Source organism: Mobula birostris, chromosome 12 (genome assembly GCF_030028105.1).
Source record: "Mobula birostris isolate sMobBir1 chromosome 12, sMobBir1.hap1, whole genome shotgun sequence".
NCBI classification, from domain to species: domain Eukaryota; kingdom Metazoa; phylum Chordata; class Chondrichthyes; order Myliobatiformes; family Myliobatidae; genus Mobula; species Mobula birostris.
Window position 1 is genome coordinate 58,066,899 of NC_092381.1, and position 18,234 is coordinate 58,085,132.

Here is an 18,234-nt window from a genome sequence, read left to right on the forward strand (position 1 = left end):
GTTCAGAAGCTGCCCTTTCTAATGGACTTGACCAGGTTTCTATAGCCAAGGCCCAACCGAATATTGCTGCCCCACTTTATGTACCTTCAGGCAGAGAGTCAGGTTTTGCCTGAGCTATGATGATGTCATAACTTTCCCCTTTTATTATTCTCTGGACTTGAGGTTGGACTTAAAAGGCAACTGACCGTAGTCATTAGTCCATAAGAAAAGTGTCAGAAGCAGACCAACGAGAAAGAAGTGTAGACAGAATAGTGTGGAGTTTGGAAATATGGATTTATACCAGCACCAAGCAATCAACTGCAACCAATATGCCTATTGTGTGAAAGAGTTATCTCAATGGAGGCAATGTAATACCCAGGCTCCTCGAACATTTCAAGAGAATACACTCTGATAAAGCAAACAAGAACTTGGCTTATTTTAAGTCACTTCATGAAAATTTTCAGAAATGGAAAACACTTCAAAACATGTTCGTCAGCACTTCACAACAAAAGTGTTGGTTTGCATGCTTCATACAACATTTCATTGTGCATTGCTAAATCTGGAAAGCTTCATTGAATCGGAGAAGAACTGATTCAAGCAGTAGGGGAGGTTCTGAGTACGGTCTTACATAAGTTAGCAGATATTATTATCCCAGCGATAAATAAAATCAAATTCCACGTTCTCAATTCTCATCTATTTCGGGAGCTTTGTGTTAGGAATGGTGAATAGTTTGAAAGCTTGCAGAAATCAGATGGCTCCCAAAAGGAAACTACCTGAGCCACTTTTATGCGTTTTTTTTTGAAACTGTGATAAAATTCTTTGAAAATTAGAATGTCTCACTCAGTAACAAACCCAGGAATATTGGGTATGACATTGTGAATAATTTTGAAAAATAAGCTATGTTTAGTGAAATCAGTCTTCAATTGCAAGGAAATGATCTGAATCTTATCAAAGTTAAATCAGTCATCTCCACATTTCTGTCCAAGTTGACCTTATTTCAGTGCAACATCGGCTGTAGCGACCTTCTCCAATACGCGAACCTCTCTGATTTGTGAGAGAAAGAATACCAAATGACGATCTTCAAGTCCACTGTGACCACCTGGGTGAGCTGCAGAAAGACATGTCAGAGATTTCGGGATCTTCTCTCAATCCGAATTCCAAAATGGGTAATAAATCCATTCCTGAACACTTAAAATGAGGAATTAACAAGAAGGATGGAGGAAGAACTGATCTTGCTACTAAAAAACTTAGAGCTGAAGCCAAGGTTCAAAAAATCAGACCAAGGCTTGGTTGCAGAAAGAAATATCTGAATGCTATCCTGTACTGTGGAAAATGGTAAAGATGTTCTTTATTACCTTTCATCATATTTAGTGGAGCACGGTTTCAGTGCAGTCCTCCAACTTCTTTCGAAACAACAAAACAGACTGCAAATTACTGGACGTAGGGATCTGATACTCCTCCTGAGTGACATTTGGCCTGATGTTCAGAAGCACCTATCACTGCACCAATCCCATCCATCTTATTGAAAGATGAAAAAGCCATGAAGAAGTGAATAGTAGGACTACAAATGTATGCTGTCTAAAGTTGTTGATGAAAATTGTTTTTGCTGTAATTAAATGAAGAAGTAATATTATTTGTAACTTTAAGTAGATTTGAATAATTTTTGCAATTATTTGTCATTGCTTTGAATTTGCAGTTCCTATTTTCTTTCTCTGCATCGTAAATCAGAATTCTCTATAGCTTTATGTATTGGCCAGAGAGCGAGAGGGGATGCTGGGGATATGGTCTGGGAGGCAAGGGGACTGTAACCCAAAAAAGTTTGGGAATCACTGATCTCTGTCTCTCCTATATGTGCCCTTACAGCACTATGGTAGTCCCAGTCTATATTAACAAAGTTAAAAATCCCTTACTGTGCCAACCCCATTATTCTTGCAGCTTCTTGCAGTTGCCCTGCAAATTTGTTCCTCCAATCCAATTGACTGAGAGTTAGTTATTTAAGTTGTCAGTCTTGTCTGTCCCTTAGCCATGTTTCTGTAAAGCCTGTGATATACCACTCCTACATAGTAATGTTCTGAGTTTACTGACTTTGCCTGTCAGATAGATTGCAATGAAATAAAGGCAGTTTAATCCAATAGTCCTTCATCACTCCAGCATACTGCTGCCTTATCTGAACTTGTCATTGAATTTTGCATCAACTTCCAGTATCCCCTCTACCTCACTGCTGCTTTGGATCCCACCTACCCACCAATCTAGTTTAAACTCTCCTTGTAACATTAGAAAACACATTTAACATATTTGCTTTATAAGCTGGGGCATAGAATATAACATTTGTGATGTCAAGCAACTACAACACATTGGTTAAGCAGCACTTGGAGTATCATGTACAATTCTGGTCTCCACTCTATAGGTAGGATGTAATGGTGCTGGAGAGAGAGTAGAGGAGATTTACCAGGCTGCTGCCTGGAACGGAGGCCCTTAATTATGGGAGAGACTTGTAGGATAGGCTTGTTTTCCCTGCAATGGAGGCTGAGGGGTGACCTGATTGAGGTACAGGTATAGTAGATAGTGAGGATCTTTTTCCATGTTAGAAAAGGGGACATTTGTTTCAAATGCAGGGAAGGATATTTTAAAATTAGTAGATGGGGTTACAAAGGAGCTTTATAGGGAGTGTTTTTTTTATAGACAGTGTGATTGCTGTCTGGAACTCACTGCCAGAAGAGGTGTGGAATTGTATGCATTCACTACATTTAGAAAGCACTTATACAGATTCTTAAATAGGCAAAGCCTTGAAGGATATAGACTTATTCAATTACATATGCTCCTATGGGATTGGTATACATGGCAATAAGGTGGGCATGGGAAGCCAAATAGCCCTGTTCTTTGCTGTATAATGTTATGACTGTGCACATTCCACATAGATGGCATTAGATGCCAGGATTAAACACATGTCACTGGAGCTGTGAAGAGGCAGCAGTGCCCCTAGCAATAGATATCTTGTTACACTGTCCAGTTAAATAGCAGAACTGAATACATGAAGCATTAATCCATTTGACTTCAAGCTACTCTTCTAAAACCAATTGCTTTTTCATTTAACATTAAACTTTTTTACTTCCAAAATGTTTTCAAGAAAGGATAGAAAACAATAGCAATTGTTCAGAATTTCCTAGTTGAACTGAAGCATTGAATGGCTCCCATGTATTTATTGTCTGTATCCTGTAATGCCTAGAGATTGCTAGAAAAAGATGTAGTATGAGAATGGAAGATGATGAAATCAACTTGGAAGCTTCTGGTTGCATTATCTTTCCAAATGATGTATGAACCCTATGGCTGTAGTGTTAAATGAACCACTTGATAAACTTACTTAAATAATTTGTCTTAATTTATGCAGGTTTAAAGTATCTGGATGCAACTCATAATGAACTGGAATGTGTCCCTCCAGAATTAGCAGGCATGGTTTCATTGGAGCAGCTTTACTTGAGGCATAATAAGCTTCGCCACCTACCGGAGTTTCTATCCTGTAAATATCTGAAGGTACTTTGATAATACCAAGAAAAAGTTTCCATTTTTAATACATCTTTTAAATTATCTCAATATTGCTTTTGCGTATTGGAGTCGTTAACTTATACTCCTTTAGATGTAGTTTCCCAATCTGTTTCAAAGCATTAAAACTGAGCTTTGACCTCTGTTATAATTGCTACTGTATTTTAAATATAACAAAATAGAAATACATTTGCACTATTACAATATTCATCTCTCTAGAAACCATTTGAAGAGCAGTTGAAGATTTTGAGTGAATCTGTAAATGTTACCTAACTGCTTGCTTGTAGGGGTGCCACGGTAGTGTAGCTGTTAGCGCAACACTACTGCAGCTCGGGGCGTCGGAGTTCAATTCCTGCATCCTCTATAAGAAATTTGTACTTTCTTCTCATGAGTGCGTGAGTTTCTTTCGAGTGCTCCTGTTTCCTCCCATAGTCCAAAGACATACTGGTTAGCAGTTTAATTGGTCATTGTACATTGTCTTGTGATTAGACTAGGGTTAAATAGGTGGGTTGCTGGGTGGTGGAGTTCGTTAGGCTAGAAGGGGCTGTTCTCTAAATAAATAAACAAATAACTTAGAATTACCTATTTTATTTCCTGTGTTTGCGGCCTTTAATTCCTATTAATGGCATCTGTATTTTTATATTTGAAAAATACAATCTAAGAAATGGAATGTAATATTTTCAGGAACAGAAGTTTATGATTTGTACATTGCCTGCTGCTCTCATGTACGAATAACATTTTAAAAGGTGGTTAAAAATGAAATCTGATACAATTGAAAAGAAATGTAAATCACTACCTTGTATTTGATATTCTTTTAAAGTAGTTACAATTGTACCATTACATTTGCACTTCAGGAACTGCATGTTGGAAATAACCAAATTGAATATTTGGGACCAGACCACCTGAGACCTTTAAGTGCTATCAGTATATTAGAGCTCCGTGACAACAAACTGAAATCCTTGCCAGATGAAATTCTTCTGCTTCAAGGCCTAGAACGACTGGATCTCACAAATAATGATATTAGCAGGTACGTACAGCAACTACATGATCCTCTTATTTTTATGAATGAGAAATAGTATAGTTCATCTGAAATAATACAAATGCTTGTAATTAGTGCACTTCTGCATTGTTTAGAATGAACTGTATACAGTAAAATTGCCATGCTACTAAACAGCATGTAGGCTGTTACTGGTTACTCACAACTCTGAGCTGTTGTGTAGTTTTCCAAAAAGGATTGCTGGACTTGAGCAAATCTTCTTCTTCGGCTGTCCATCGATTTTGATGTTGACTGTGCTGAGAGTTTAGTCTCTGCAGGCACATTTATGGGCCACAAGACCAGCATTGGATCGACACTGTCTCCCACATTGGTTGCATTTGTGATTTGACTGGCCTAGCGCTGAATGTCTGCGTTCATGACCTGCTTCATATTTCTTCTGCCTTTTCTCCTCGATAGCTGGGATTGACTTCTTGACAACGCAGTGCCAACTTCTTCTGTCCAAAACATCTTTCTCCCAGGGATTGACATTCATGTCAGTGTTCTTCATCTGGTGCTTGAGCATGTCTTTGTAGTGCAGATTCTGACCACCATGCTTCCTCTTTCCTTCATGTAGTTCGCCAGAGAAAACAGCTTCGGGTAAACGATCATTGCTCATTCTTGTGACATGACCAGTCCAACGCAGCTGAGAAGCTGTGATGAGCGATTCTACGCTGACTGTCCCAGCACGTTTGAGCACCTCCACATCTGGTACCCTCTATTGCCACTTGATGTGTAATATTTGGCATAAATGCCTGTATTGTGTCTTGGTCAATTTCTTGATGTGCTTCCGATACAATGTCATCGTTTCAGTTGAATAAAGCAGAGATGGTAAAACAGCTGTGTTATACACTTTGACCTTGGTTGCCATTTTAATACCGTGGCGAGACCAAAGTTGCTTCTGCAAAGCACCAAAGACTTTTGTAGCTGATTGAATTCTCCTCTCAACTTCCAGATCTGATGAGTTGGTGTTGGTCACAGCGCTTCCTAAGTATGTGAAAGATTCAGAACATTTCAGCACTACCCCATTGACCGATCGGACTGGTGGTTGGGTCTCACTGGGACTACCCAGAGGAGGAGGCTAGTACAGAAGTTCGGTTTTAGAGACATTGGTTGTTAGGCCAAAAAGAGTGGCAACAAGCGAGAAGTGGTGTACAATTTCTTGAATCACATTAACATCAGTAGCAACCAGGGCTGAGTCGTCTGCATACAGAAGTTCTCTGACACATATCTGTCTTGATTTGGTTGAGGCTTTGAGTCTTGACAGGTTGAACAATTTTCCATCTGAGCGAGTCCTATGTACACACCTTTGTCCAAATTATGGTCTATATTTCCAAAACTGCAGCAAGATATGGTGTGAACAAAGTTGGAGCGAGAGCGCATCCCTGTTTTACCCCGTGGTTGATGGTGAAGGCTTCGCTGACGTCTCCTCCGATAGATACTTTGCCAGACATGCTCTCAGGAAACAGTTTGATCATCGTAACCAGCCTATCTGGACAGTTATAAGTTTTGAGCACTTCCCAGAGTGTTTCTCTGTCCGCCGTATCTAATGCTTGTGAGAAATCAACAAAGACAATGTACAATGGTTGCTGCTGTTCTACTGCCTTCTCCTGCAGTTGCCTCAAAGTAAAGATCATGTCAGTGGTTGCTCTTCCAGCCCTAAAGCCACGTTGGCTTTCAGGAAGCACATCTTCTGAGATGATCTTGAGCCGGTTGAGCAGTATCTTCACCATAATCTTGCCAGCTGTGGACAGAAGGGAGACTCCTCGGTGGTTTCCACAAACACTACGGTCGCCTTTCTTCTTGTAGATGGTGACTATCAGCGCATCTTTGAAATCCTGAGGGAGACATTGACTCTGCCAACAAGCATTATATAAGTTCAACAGTTCAGTCTTCAGAGCAAGACCACCTTGCTTCAGTACATCTGATGGAATGCCATCTTGCCCGGGTGCTTTACCGCTTCTGGTATCTTTTAAAGCCTTGTTAAGTTCTGTTATAGTGATGAGTCTACATAGCTCTTCTCTTACCGGTCTACTTGTGAGCCTTTCACATGCATTGCGGTCAGCCGCACCTTGTTTGTTTAGAAGGTTACAGGAGCGCTCAGTGATGTCTTTCCTGTCAGTACATAGCTTGTTCCCATCTGCAGTTTTTACTGGAGCCACTGTATTGCTTCTTGGACCATAGATAGCTTTCAGTCCTGAGAAGAGCCCATGGTAGTCATTTCTGTCTGACATTGCTTGCAATTCTTCTGCTTTCTTATTCCATCAGTTGTTCTTCATAGCCCTGATCTCCCTTTGAACTTTGGCTTTCACGGCCTTAAATGCTGCTTTGCTTCTTTCAGAGTTCTCTTTCAAGTGACACATATAAAGCCTTTGTTTCATCTCCAACAGTTCTTGAATTGAATCGTTTTGTTCTTGAAACCAGTCAGGAGTTTTTCTCTAAGGGTGGCCAAGCAGTTGAATGAATGGGGTTTTCTTGAGCTGCTTCCAGCATTCTTCAATATTGGTTGGGTCATTGAGAGGGTCTTTGTCTTCTTGGAGAGATAATGTCAATGCTGTGACAAGTCTCCTCTGATGTTCCTCACTGGCCAACTTGTTGACATCCAATTTCTTGGGTGCTTCACTGGGTGTTTTTCACCTTGGCAGCAGCAGTTTAAGTAAGTTGTGATCGTACCATGTAATGATCAGATGAGCACTCTGCTCCACGCATTGCTTTTGTCGATAGAACCTCCAGCATATCTGCTTTGCGAGTCGCAACGTAGTCAAGCAAGTGGAGATGCCTTGACCTTGGGTGCATCCAGGTGAAGTAGTTCTTCTCGGGTTGACGAAAGAAAGTGTTGGTAACACACAATTCCCTCTGAGTGCAAAAGTTTAGCGTAAGTTCACCATTGGTGTTCTTTTTGCCTTTACCAAATTTGCCAATGACGCCTTCATAGGTACTGTGATTCTTGCCTACCCTGGCATTGAAATCTCCCAAGATGAGCAGCTTGTCTGCCCTAGGGACATTATCAGTTATTTCAGCCAGTTCCTAATAGAAGGACTCCTTGTCTTTGTCGGAATATGCCATGGTTGATGCATACACATTGATCAAACTCAGGAAACGATCCTTTCCGATGGGAACACGTATGATCCTTTCAGATATCCCTATCAGAAGTGTTGGCAATTTGCTAGGAATCTTGTTGGAAATAGCAAAGGCCACACCTGCATCTCTCCTTTCGTTGGTTTTCCCAATCCAAAAGAAAGTATGAGTATTTTCTTGGATCTGGCCTTGTCCTTCAATCCTTGTCTCTTGGTGCACAGCAATATCAGTGTTGTATCTTGCCAATTCCTTGGCTATCAAAGAAGTTCTCCTTTCCGGTCTTGAGTCGTTATCCAGCATTAGAAACATAGAAAATAGGTGCAGGAGTAGGCCATTTGGCCCTTTGAGCTGCACTGCCATTCAGTATGATGGCTGATCATCCAACTCAGAACCCTGTACCAGCCTTCCCTCCATAACCCCTGATCCCTTTAGCCACAAGGGCCATATCTAACTCCCTCTTAAGTATAGCCGATGAACTGGCCTCAACTGTTTCCTGTGGCAGAGAATTCCACAGATTTACCACTCTCTGTGTGAAGAAGTTTTTCCTAATCTCGGTCCTAAAAGGCTTCCCCTTTATCCTCAATCTGTGTCTCCTCGTTCTGGACTTCCCCAACATTGGGAACAATCTTCCTGCATCTAGCCTGTCCAATCCCTTTAGGATTTTATATGTTTCGATAAGATCCCCCCTCAATCTTCTAAATTCCAACGAGTATAAGCCTAGTCGATCCAGTTTTTCATCATATGAAAGTCCTGCCATCCCAGGAATCAATCTGGTGGACCTTCTTTGTACTCCCTCTATGGCAAGAATGTCTTTCCTTAGATTAGGGGACCAAAACTGCACACAAGGGGACCAAAACTGCACACATTCCATGTGGCAACAATCAGTTTCATCTTCTGAAACTTCTTACTGCAGTGGTGAAGACCCGCTGGCCGCGGTGACCCAGCCAGGTGAAATCTGAGCAAGCTTTCTTTACCCCACCTTTTCTAGGGGCTTCCCCTTCCAGGGTGGGCAGTGCTTTCCCTAAAAAGGGCTGCCCGGACACTCACATAGCTGCCTCAACCTGTTGTTGCTCAGACAACTCAGCAAGGTAGCGGCCATCTTATGTGAGCTGCCTATGTGCAGAGTTCATGCTAGCAGCTTCCAGCTCCTCAAGCCTGCTGCCGTCACATGAGCTCCATCGCCACAGGGCTTTCCACACCATCCAGAAACTCTACTCCAACACGCCTTGCACAGTAATAAGACAGACGGTGTCATGCTCCCACCATATTGTCTCTCTGGGCTTCCAGATCTGATGCTCAGTGGTACACAGGAGTGTAACACACTTAGCGGATAAGGAAGCTACCCCGCAGTGACAACTAACTAGCCTAGTGATGCCATCCGTTGACCAACACTCTGGTTCCTCCGCGTGCCACCAAGGTGGCTGTACCATTGACCCTTTTGGATTCACCTGCCACAGACACCATCAGACGCCCTGCTGCCGGCGTCCTCGTTGGGTGCAGCCCTTGCCTGAAGTGGCATAACCTACAAAGTAGCAAAGGCATGCTCACCTCCTTGACTTAGCCAGCCATGATCCTACTACTAGATCTAGTCTAGTAGTATCCCAGTGGAACATCACCTTCACGGCTAGGTTAGACCTGCCAGAGAACGAATCTCCGCCACACTTCGCTGATGTTCGGCCTGTGTCACTCCTACGCCACAGTGAGGCGCCAAGGTAGGATTTTGTCAGAGCAAATATTTCACTGATAGCATTGAAGTGTGGATTAATCTGGATTCTATCCAATGGAATGGTTCAAAGTGGTATGGGGAGGAATGAAGTTATGGGATGTAATAAATTAATACTCTGTATTGTCTTCCTTGGCATTTGGGTTTGAAGGTAACCCTGTCTGTGTTGAAATTTGGAGGACTAACACTAACTTAACTACTATCGTGGTTTATCACATAAAATTAACTGAATACATGATGTAAAAATACTAGTGAGGTAAATGTAAAATCTGTAGTCTGGTACAAAGGAATGTCTTATAGTCTATGTTATAGTGTTCTCAATTCTCCAGCTTCAACACTGTCAGTTAAACACAACTGTGAGTTGCTGTGCTGGAGACCTGGTGTGAGCCCCTCACTCCACTAGCAATCCAAGCACAAGAATTACCCATGACTCTGTGAGGATAGGCTGCCCATGATCGTCAATGAGAGGTATGCTGGGGCAAACAGTTCAGCTGTTTAGCACCAAGATGTGGGATTCGGTCCGCAACATGGCAGGTACAATGATAATATCCATTGTTGCAAACTGATAGTGACAGACTGCAGGATCTGGGCAGTCTTATTGACTTCTAAAGAAGAAGAAGAATATCTGTATTGTCATTGTTGTGGAGCAATGAAACACAGTTTAGCAGCTCAACGTTTTGCAGCATGACAAAGAATATATACATAAAATAAACTCTAAAACCTCAGGAGTGCAGTCCAAAATTAATAATATATGGATTGGGGGGAGGGGTAGGACTATTGCATACCTGCCATTCCTGGAAGTGTGATGCATTTAGCTGCTGCCGTCTTAGGAGGGGGGCAGGAGAAGGGAAGGGGGTGTTATACATTTCACTGCTTGTGGGTAGAAGCTGTTAAGGAGTCTCTTTGTTTTCATCCTTAATGCTCTGTATCTCTTCCCAGAAGGTAGAGGGGAAAACAGGTGATGTCCAGGATGAGTGGGATCCTTCGAAATACAAGTAGCCTTCTCTTGAAGTCTGCCAGTATAAATGTCTCTGAGGGAAGGTAATGTTGTGCCAATAACCCGCTCTGCTACCCTCACCACTTGCTGCAAGTCCTTCCTGTTCTGTTCTGTGCAGCTGGCAAACCACACTGCACAGCAATACGTCAGGAGGCTCTCTATAGTTGTCCGATAGAAGTTGATCAGCAGGTGATGAGGGAAGAGAGCATGCTTTAGCTTCCTTAGGAAGTAGAGCCTCTGTTGGGCCTTCCCCACCTGATAAGAGATATGGGCAGTCCAGGTGAGGTCAGCCGAGATGTGGACGCCGAGGAACTTGAAACTTTCTACTCTCTCCACCTCTTTCCCGTATATATGCAGAGCAGAGTGCTCGACACGCTTTGATTTCCTGAAGTCTACTATCAGCTCCTTGGTTTTTGTGATGTTCAAGTCCAGGTTATTATGACAACACCATTCTGTCAAATGCTGTACCTCCTCCCTATAGGCTGTCTCATCACAATCTGATATGATACCTATTAGGGTGGTATCGTCAGCAAATTTGACAATAGTGTTGGTGGAGTGAATGGTAGAGCAATCATGGGTGAAAAGAGGTTAGAGGATGGGGCTGAGAACACACCCCTGTGGTGTACCGGTGTTCAGGATGAGAGTAGATGATGTGTGTTCTCCCATCCTGACATTTTGGGGTCTGTTACTCAGAAAATCCAGTATCCGTGAGCACAGTGAACTGCCAAGGCCCAGGTTGCTCAATTTCTACACCAGTTTGTAGGGGATGACTGTATTAAAAGCTGAGCTGTAGTCCACAAACAGCATTCTTACATAGGTGTTATCCTCATCCAGATTTGTAAGGGCTGTGTGGAGAGCTGTGATGACTGCATCCTCTGTCAATCTGTTTGCACGATACGCAAACTGGTATTTATCAAGGTCAGCAGGTATGGCAGACTTAATATAAGACAGTATGAGTCTCTCAAAACATTTCATGATGATAGGAGTTAGAGTAACTGGGCGATAGTCATTAAGGCAGTTCACTGTACTTTTCTTTGGTATGGGTATTATTGTGGCTGACTTAAGGCAGGTGGGGACTACAGACTGTAGTAGCGAGAGGTGGAAAAGATGGAAGCTACCATCAACCTCTCTTTTTCTTCTTTTTTTTGGCCCTGTGACCATTACTGACATAGACTGTGGAGCAGTGCACATAATACAGAACCCTTCAGCCCATGATGCTGCGTTGAACTAATTAAACTATTAACTAAATGTCTAAATAAACTAATCCCTTCTGTCTATGGGAATAAAAGGATTCTTTTCTGGTTGGCTGCCAGTGACTAGTGGTGTTCCGCAGGGGTCAGTGTCAGGACCGCTTTTTATGCTGTATAGCAGTGATTTTGATGATGGAATAGATGGCTTTGTTGCCAAGTTTGCATATGATACAAAGATTGGTTGAGGGGCAAGTAGTGTTGAGGAAATAGGTAGGAGAATGGGAAGAAAGTGGCAAATGAAATACAATGTTGGAAAATGTATGGCAGTGCACTTTGGTAGTAGAAATAAATGTGCAGACTATTTTCTAAATGGGGAGAAAATCAAAAAATCTGAGATGCAAAGTGACTTGGGAGTCCTTGTGCAGAACACCCTAAAGATTAACTTGCAGGTTGAGTCAGTGGTGAGGAAGGCAAAGGCAATGTTAGCATTCATTTTAAGAGGTCTAGAATCCAAGAGCAGAGATGTGATGCTGAGGCTTTATAAGGCACTGGTGAGGCCTCACCTTGAGTATTGTGAATGGTGGTGTAATTGAATTAACTTTATTACTTACATCCTTCATATACATGAGGAACAAAAATCTTTACGTTTCGTCTCTGTCTAAATGTGCAATTTATAGTAATTTATAACAAATAGTATGTACAACAGGACAGTTAATATAACATAGAAATACAGTTGTGTCAGCATAAATTAATCAGTCTGATGGCCTGGTGGAAGAAGCTGTCCCGGAGCCTGCTGGTCCTGGCTTTTATGCTGTGGTACCATTTCCTGGATGCTAGCAGCTGGAGCAGTTTGTGGTTGGGGTGACTCAGGTCCCCAATGATCATTCGGACCCTTTTTACATACCTGTCTCTGTAAATGTCCTGAATAGTGGGAAGTTCACATCTACAGATGCGCTGGACTGTCTGCACCATTCTCTGCAGAGTCCTGCGATTGAGGGAAGTACGGTTTCCATACCAGTCAGTAATGCAGCCAGTCAGGGTGCTCTCAGTTGTATCCCTGTAGAAAGTTCTTGGGAAGTCCAGGACCCAGCTACACAAGGCAGGGTGAAGGCCGAGGTCTCTGAGCTTCTTGTCGAGACTGGATAGAATTATGGTGTTGAATGCTGAACTGTCGTCCAAGAACAGCATTCTCACATAAGCATCCTCCTTCTGCAGATGTGAAAGGACGCTATTGCATCATCTGTTGATTGGTTGTGTTGGTGGACGAATTGTAGGGGTCAAGTGTGGGTGGCAGCATACTGCAGATGTAATCCTTGACCAGCCTCTCAAAGCATTTGCTTATTATTGAGGTGAGTGTGACAGGACGCCAGTCATTCAGACATATCACCTTGGTCTTTTAAGGTACAGGAACAATGGTGGATGTTTTGAAGCAGGAGGGCACTCTATACTGGGAGAGGGAGAGATCCTCATCTAAGGAAAGATGTGCTGGCATTGGAGAGGGTTCAGAGGAGGTTCACAAGGATAATTCCATAAGATATAGGAGCAGAATTGGAGGCCATTTGCCCCATCGAGTCTTCTCCGCCGTTTCATTATGGTTGATCCAGTTTTCCTCTCAGCCCCATATCCCTTCATGCCCTGACCAATCAAAATTCTATCAACCTCTGCCTTAAATATACAAAAAGACTTGGCCTGCACAGCTGCTTGTGGCAAAGAATTCCACAGATTCACCACTCTCCGACTAAAGAAGATCTTTCTCATCTCCGTTCTAAAAGGATGCCCCTCTATTCTGAGGCTGCATACTCTAGTTTTAGACTCTCCCACTATAGGAAACATCCTCTCCACATCCACTCTATCAAGTCTTTCCACTATTTGATAGGTTTCAGTGAGGTCCCTCCTCATTCTTCTGAATTCTAGTGAATACAGGCTCAGAGCCATCAAACCCTCTTCATATGACAACCCATTCAATCCTGGAATCATTTCCTCTCCAAAGAGTAAAGCCCTAGCTCCCTTAATCTCTGATCATAATCCATACTCTCTAAACCAGGCAGTATCCTGGTAAATCTCTTCTGTACCCTTTGCAAAGCTTCCACATCCTTCCTATAGTGAGGTGACCAGAACTGGACACAGTACTCCAAGTGTGGCCTAACCAGAGTTTTATAGAGCTGCATCATTACCTTGCAACTCTTAAACTCTAGCCCTCGACTTATGAAATCTAACACCCCATAAGCTTTCTTAACTACCCTATCTACCTGTGAGGTAACTTTCAAGGATCTGTGGACATGTACCCCTAGATCCCTCTGCTCCTCCACACTACCAAGTATCCTGCCACTTACCTTGTACGCTGCCTTAGAGTTTGTCCTTCCAAAGTGTACCATCACACACTTCTCCAGGTTGAACTGCATCTGCCACTTCTCAGCCTACTTCTGCATCCTGTCAATGTCTCTCTGCAATCTTTGACAATCCTCAACACTATCTACAACACCACCAACCTTTGTGTTGCCTACGTTCATGGTGTTGGAAGAGTAGAGCCCAGAGATTCTCACCCAGTGCTGAGTGGCTGTATTGTTTTCTCAACATAGCCTGGGTGATCTATTGTACAGCAACAGTAGTGGAGGGCAGTGATTCATGACAGGTTCCTGACACAGCAGTAGGATGAGCAGGGGTTTGTAACAAAGCAGTGCTGTCAGTAACACACCTCTATAATGCCTGTATAATGCCAAGTGAATTATCAGGTTATATAGTTAGGAATCCATAGTATGACACTCAGCGTGCTGCACCATTTCGGTATTTAAGCCAGAAATTTAATTTATGGACATGTAAATAACATAATGGCAAGAGATGATCTAGAGGAATCTGTGACAAGAGATTTATCTACCACCACCCAAAAGATTTTCTACCATCCATAAAAATAAATCAGGAGCGTGTTGGAATACTGTCCCACTTGCTTGGATAAGTGCAGTCCCAATAATTCTCTGGTAGCTTGATGACATCAAACTTTTGATTAGCACTCCATCCATCAGCTAAGCATTCATTCCATCCTACTGCAGCTCATAGTGGCTACAGTGTATTCTGCAGTTACTCATTTGGACAGTCCCAGTTGTAGATCCAAAACCTATTGCCTCCTTTACAAGGTCAAAGATGGAAGGTAACCCCCCACTTGCGGGTTCCTCTCTGAGGCACATACCTTCCGAACTTGGAAATATACCACTGGTCCTTTGTGTCTGGATTTAAATCCTGGAACTCCCTACTATCAGCATGGTGTGAGTACTTTCGCCAAGAAGAACCAAGACTGAAATTATGGGAAGAGGGGAGCCCAACACCTTTGGATCGATCTGAGATTCCAAAACCCAGCAGTACATCATGACCTATGGAAGCCAATACTGATTTCCTTTTGAGGCTGGGAGCATCATGCTGTCAGCATTTCAATTTTTTTTATCACAATAATTGCTTGTGTCCATAGTGATTAATTGATAATGAACCATTAACTAATTGACACCCTATCTTTAGAAGAGTCCATGGAACATTATTTATTATTTTTAGTCTCTCTTATCTTCTAGCACAGTAATCTGAAGAATGAAGTTGAATACTTATTTTACATTTATACTAATTTTACCTATTAATGTCAAAGCTACATTCTATTAACAACATTTTCTTCTTCACACATTTTCCATTGTGTATGAAAAATAAAATTTTTTATCCTCTATGACTATAATAGTGGTTACTGAATAAGCAAATGTGATCTATTTATTTACAGTTATATAAAAATCCCATGAAGAGTTAGGATGTAACATTTGCTGGCATACCTCTTGTTCATTCATGAAATGCTCTTTGACTTGCAGCTTGCCGTATAAGCTGGGAAATCTCCCGAAGTTGAAATCTCTGTTGCTTGAGGGCAATCCACTGCGCTCTATTCGCAGAGACATTATTAATGTGAGTATACTATACCATGTGTTTTTTTTAATAATTAGATTCAACAGCAGCAAGTTGCTTTTAACCTTACAAGAAGGTTTTTTTTAATGATTTAGTAGTTAAATGGTGCTTTAACGAGTGGTGATCATTTTGACAGCAAAGTTTATATAAACACTGAAAGTGATTTAGTTCATTCTGCAACCATGATCTTTAATCTGAATAAAGCAAACCATGAAAGTGAGCTGAGGGGGTTACTTCTCATAGATTGTGAAATCATCCTGAAAGCTGTGATAATAAATCAGTGATGACAATGTTAACAAAAGTTAATATGTTATTAATAACTAACATGTATTCCTTTAAGTTTTAAAAAAGACAGGAAAGGTTGTTCAGCTATGACTAGCAAGACAAATCATAATATTAGATCAGAGATAGAGGCTTAACTACAGGATGAGAGTCTAATGGGATATAAACTATATGCCTGAAAATTTCAGACTTCAGCAGATGATTTGTGCAATGGTGGGAAAAGGGAAAGTTGAATGTGAAGTTAGGTATTGAGCAACATTTTAAAAATAGGATTTTAAAAACCTTTGCTGATATGCAAACAGTTAAAATTAACATGCGATCCTTTATAGACTGAGAAAGGAAAAATCATACCAGGAAATGAGGAAACAGCAGAGAAGTTAAACAAATACCTTCTGCTGTCTTCCTGAAAGTTGAGGAAAAACTTCCCAGAAATCATGGAGGATTACATATCTAAAAAAAAATAGAAGCTCAGAGAAATTATAATAACTACTCTTAATTAATGGAACTGAAATGCAATTGATCCACAGGCCCAATCACCAGCATACTAGGATTTTTGATTGTGCTGCCTATGGAGAAGGTGGGTAACCCTGATTACATAAATTCCAGAGTAATTCTTAGCAATTGGAATGTAGCTAATCTTATGATTTAAGGAAGGAAAAAGGGATAAAAAAGGAACAGTAGCTTGTTTGTAGTGGACAAATTATCAGAACCTACCTGTACTACTAAAGAAAAATATATCAATATTTGTTTAGAAAGGTACATGGATGGGAGGGCTATAGTCCGGGTGCAGGTCAATGAAACTAGGCAGTTTAAATGATTCCGCACAGACTAGATGGGCCAAAGGTCCTGTTTTTATGCTGTAGTTTTCTATGACTGTTATCGTACTTAGAAAGCAATAACAGGATTGGATATAGTTAGTGTGAATTTGAGAGAATAATCATGGTAGCAAGAATTTTGAATGTTTTTGCATTTATAACCAGCAGATATGATATGGGTAAACCAATTGTGATTTCCTAGAACTTTCAGATAACGTTTTGATAAAGTTCCATGTTGGGGATTATTAATAAAATTGGTTAATGGACAGAAAGCAAAGTGCTAAAATAGTCATATTCAGACAGTGATCAGTGTTACTGATGCATGGGGTTGGTACAATAGCTCCAAATGTTGAGAATCAACATCAGTAATTTTAATCAGGGGACAAAGTGACATTTAAGTTTGCTGAAGACACTAACCAAATGGCAGTCTAGACTGAAAATGATGTGGAGACTTCAGAAAGATATAGATAGGCTATGTGACTAAGAAAGATATGACAGATGGATATAATGTGGAAAAATGTGATTATCTACTTTGACGGAAAAAAAAAAGTCTTTTTTTAATGATAAAGGATCAAATGTTCTGGGATTCAAAAGGACCTGGTTGTCCTAGTCCACTGAAAACTAACAAACTGTTTAGAAGGAAAACGGTATGTTCATGCTTTATTGCAATGTGATTTGAATGCCTAAGATGTCATTCTGCAATTATATGCAATAGAGCCCTAGTGAGACCCGAAATGTTATGTTCGGGACTGATCTTCTTACCCATGTAGAAGAAAGGAAGATGATTTCATTTAAACATACAAATTCCTTGGCTGGATGGTAAGGAGTTGTTTTTACCCTGGGTACACACGAGGAATTCTGCAAATGCTGGAAATTCAAGCAACACACATCAAAGTTGCTGGTGAATGCAGCAGGCCAGGCAGCATCTCTAGGAAGAGGTACAGTCGACATTTCAGGCCGAGACCCTTCATCAGGACTAACTGAAGGAAGAGCTAGTAAGAGATTTGAAAGTGGGAGGGGGAGGACTACCCTGGGTAGTTTGTTGAGATGTAGGGATCATAGCCTCAAAATTAATGAAAAGGAGTTTCTTCACCCAGAGGTTAGTTAATCTTTTGAATTTGCTATCCAAGAGTTTTGTGGAGGCTCATTGCTATGTATTCAAGACATTAATTTTTAAATAGTATTGTTTTCAAGCGATGTGGGCTAAGCATAGTGCTGAGGTAAAAGATCTGATATTATTTTCCAAATCAGAATCAGGTTTACTATCACTGGCATAAATTGTGAAATTAGTTGCTTTATAGCAGAACGTCGCAATATATAATAATGAAAAAGCTACAAATTACAGTAAGCAATATATTTTTAAAAATTAAATAATGCCAGTGCAAGAAGAAAGCAAAAAAAAGAAAAACAAAATATTGAGGTAATGGACGTAGATTCATTGTCCATTCAAAAATCTGATGGCAGAGGGGAAGAAGTTGTTCCTGAAACATTGAGTGTGTGTCTTCAGGCTCCTGTACCATCTCCTTGATAGTAGCATGAGAAGAGGACATGTCTTGGATGATGAGGTCCTTAATGATGGATGCTGCCTTTCTGAGGCATCGTTTTTGAAGTTATCCTTGATGCTGTGATCGCTAGTGCCCATTATGAGGCTGGTTCAAGCAACACAC

The 18,234-nt window shown here is 41.2% G+C and overlaps 1 protein-coding gene across 2 annotated transcripts in view; it reads left to right on the forward strand.

The window, feature by feature from the left end:
* The window catches only part of lrrc40 (leucine rich repeat containing 40), a 92,592-nt gene that overhangs the window by 38,693 nt on the left and 35,665 nt on the right, over window positions 1-18,234 (forward strand). For both annotated transcript variants that reach the window (XM_072273840.1, XM_072273839.1), the window contains exons 6-8: window positions 3,368-3,510; window positions 4,374-4,546; window positions 15,380-15,470. In XM_072273840.1, coding sequence (XP_072129941.1) covers window positions 3,368-3,510; window positions 4,374-4,546; window positions 15,380-15,470 — 407 coding nt within the window. The remainder of the gene's footprint in view (window positions 1-3,367; window positions 3,511-4,373; window positions 4,547-15,379; window positions 15,471-18,234) is intronic.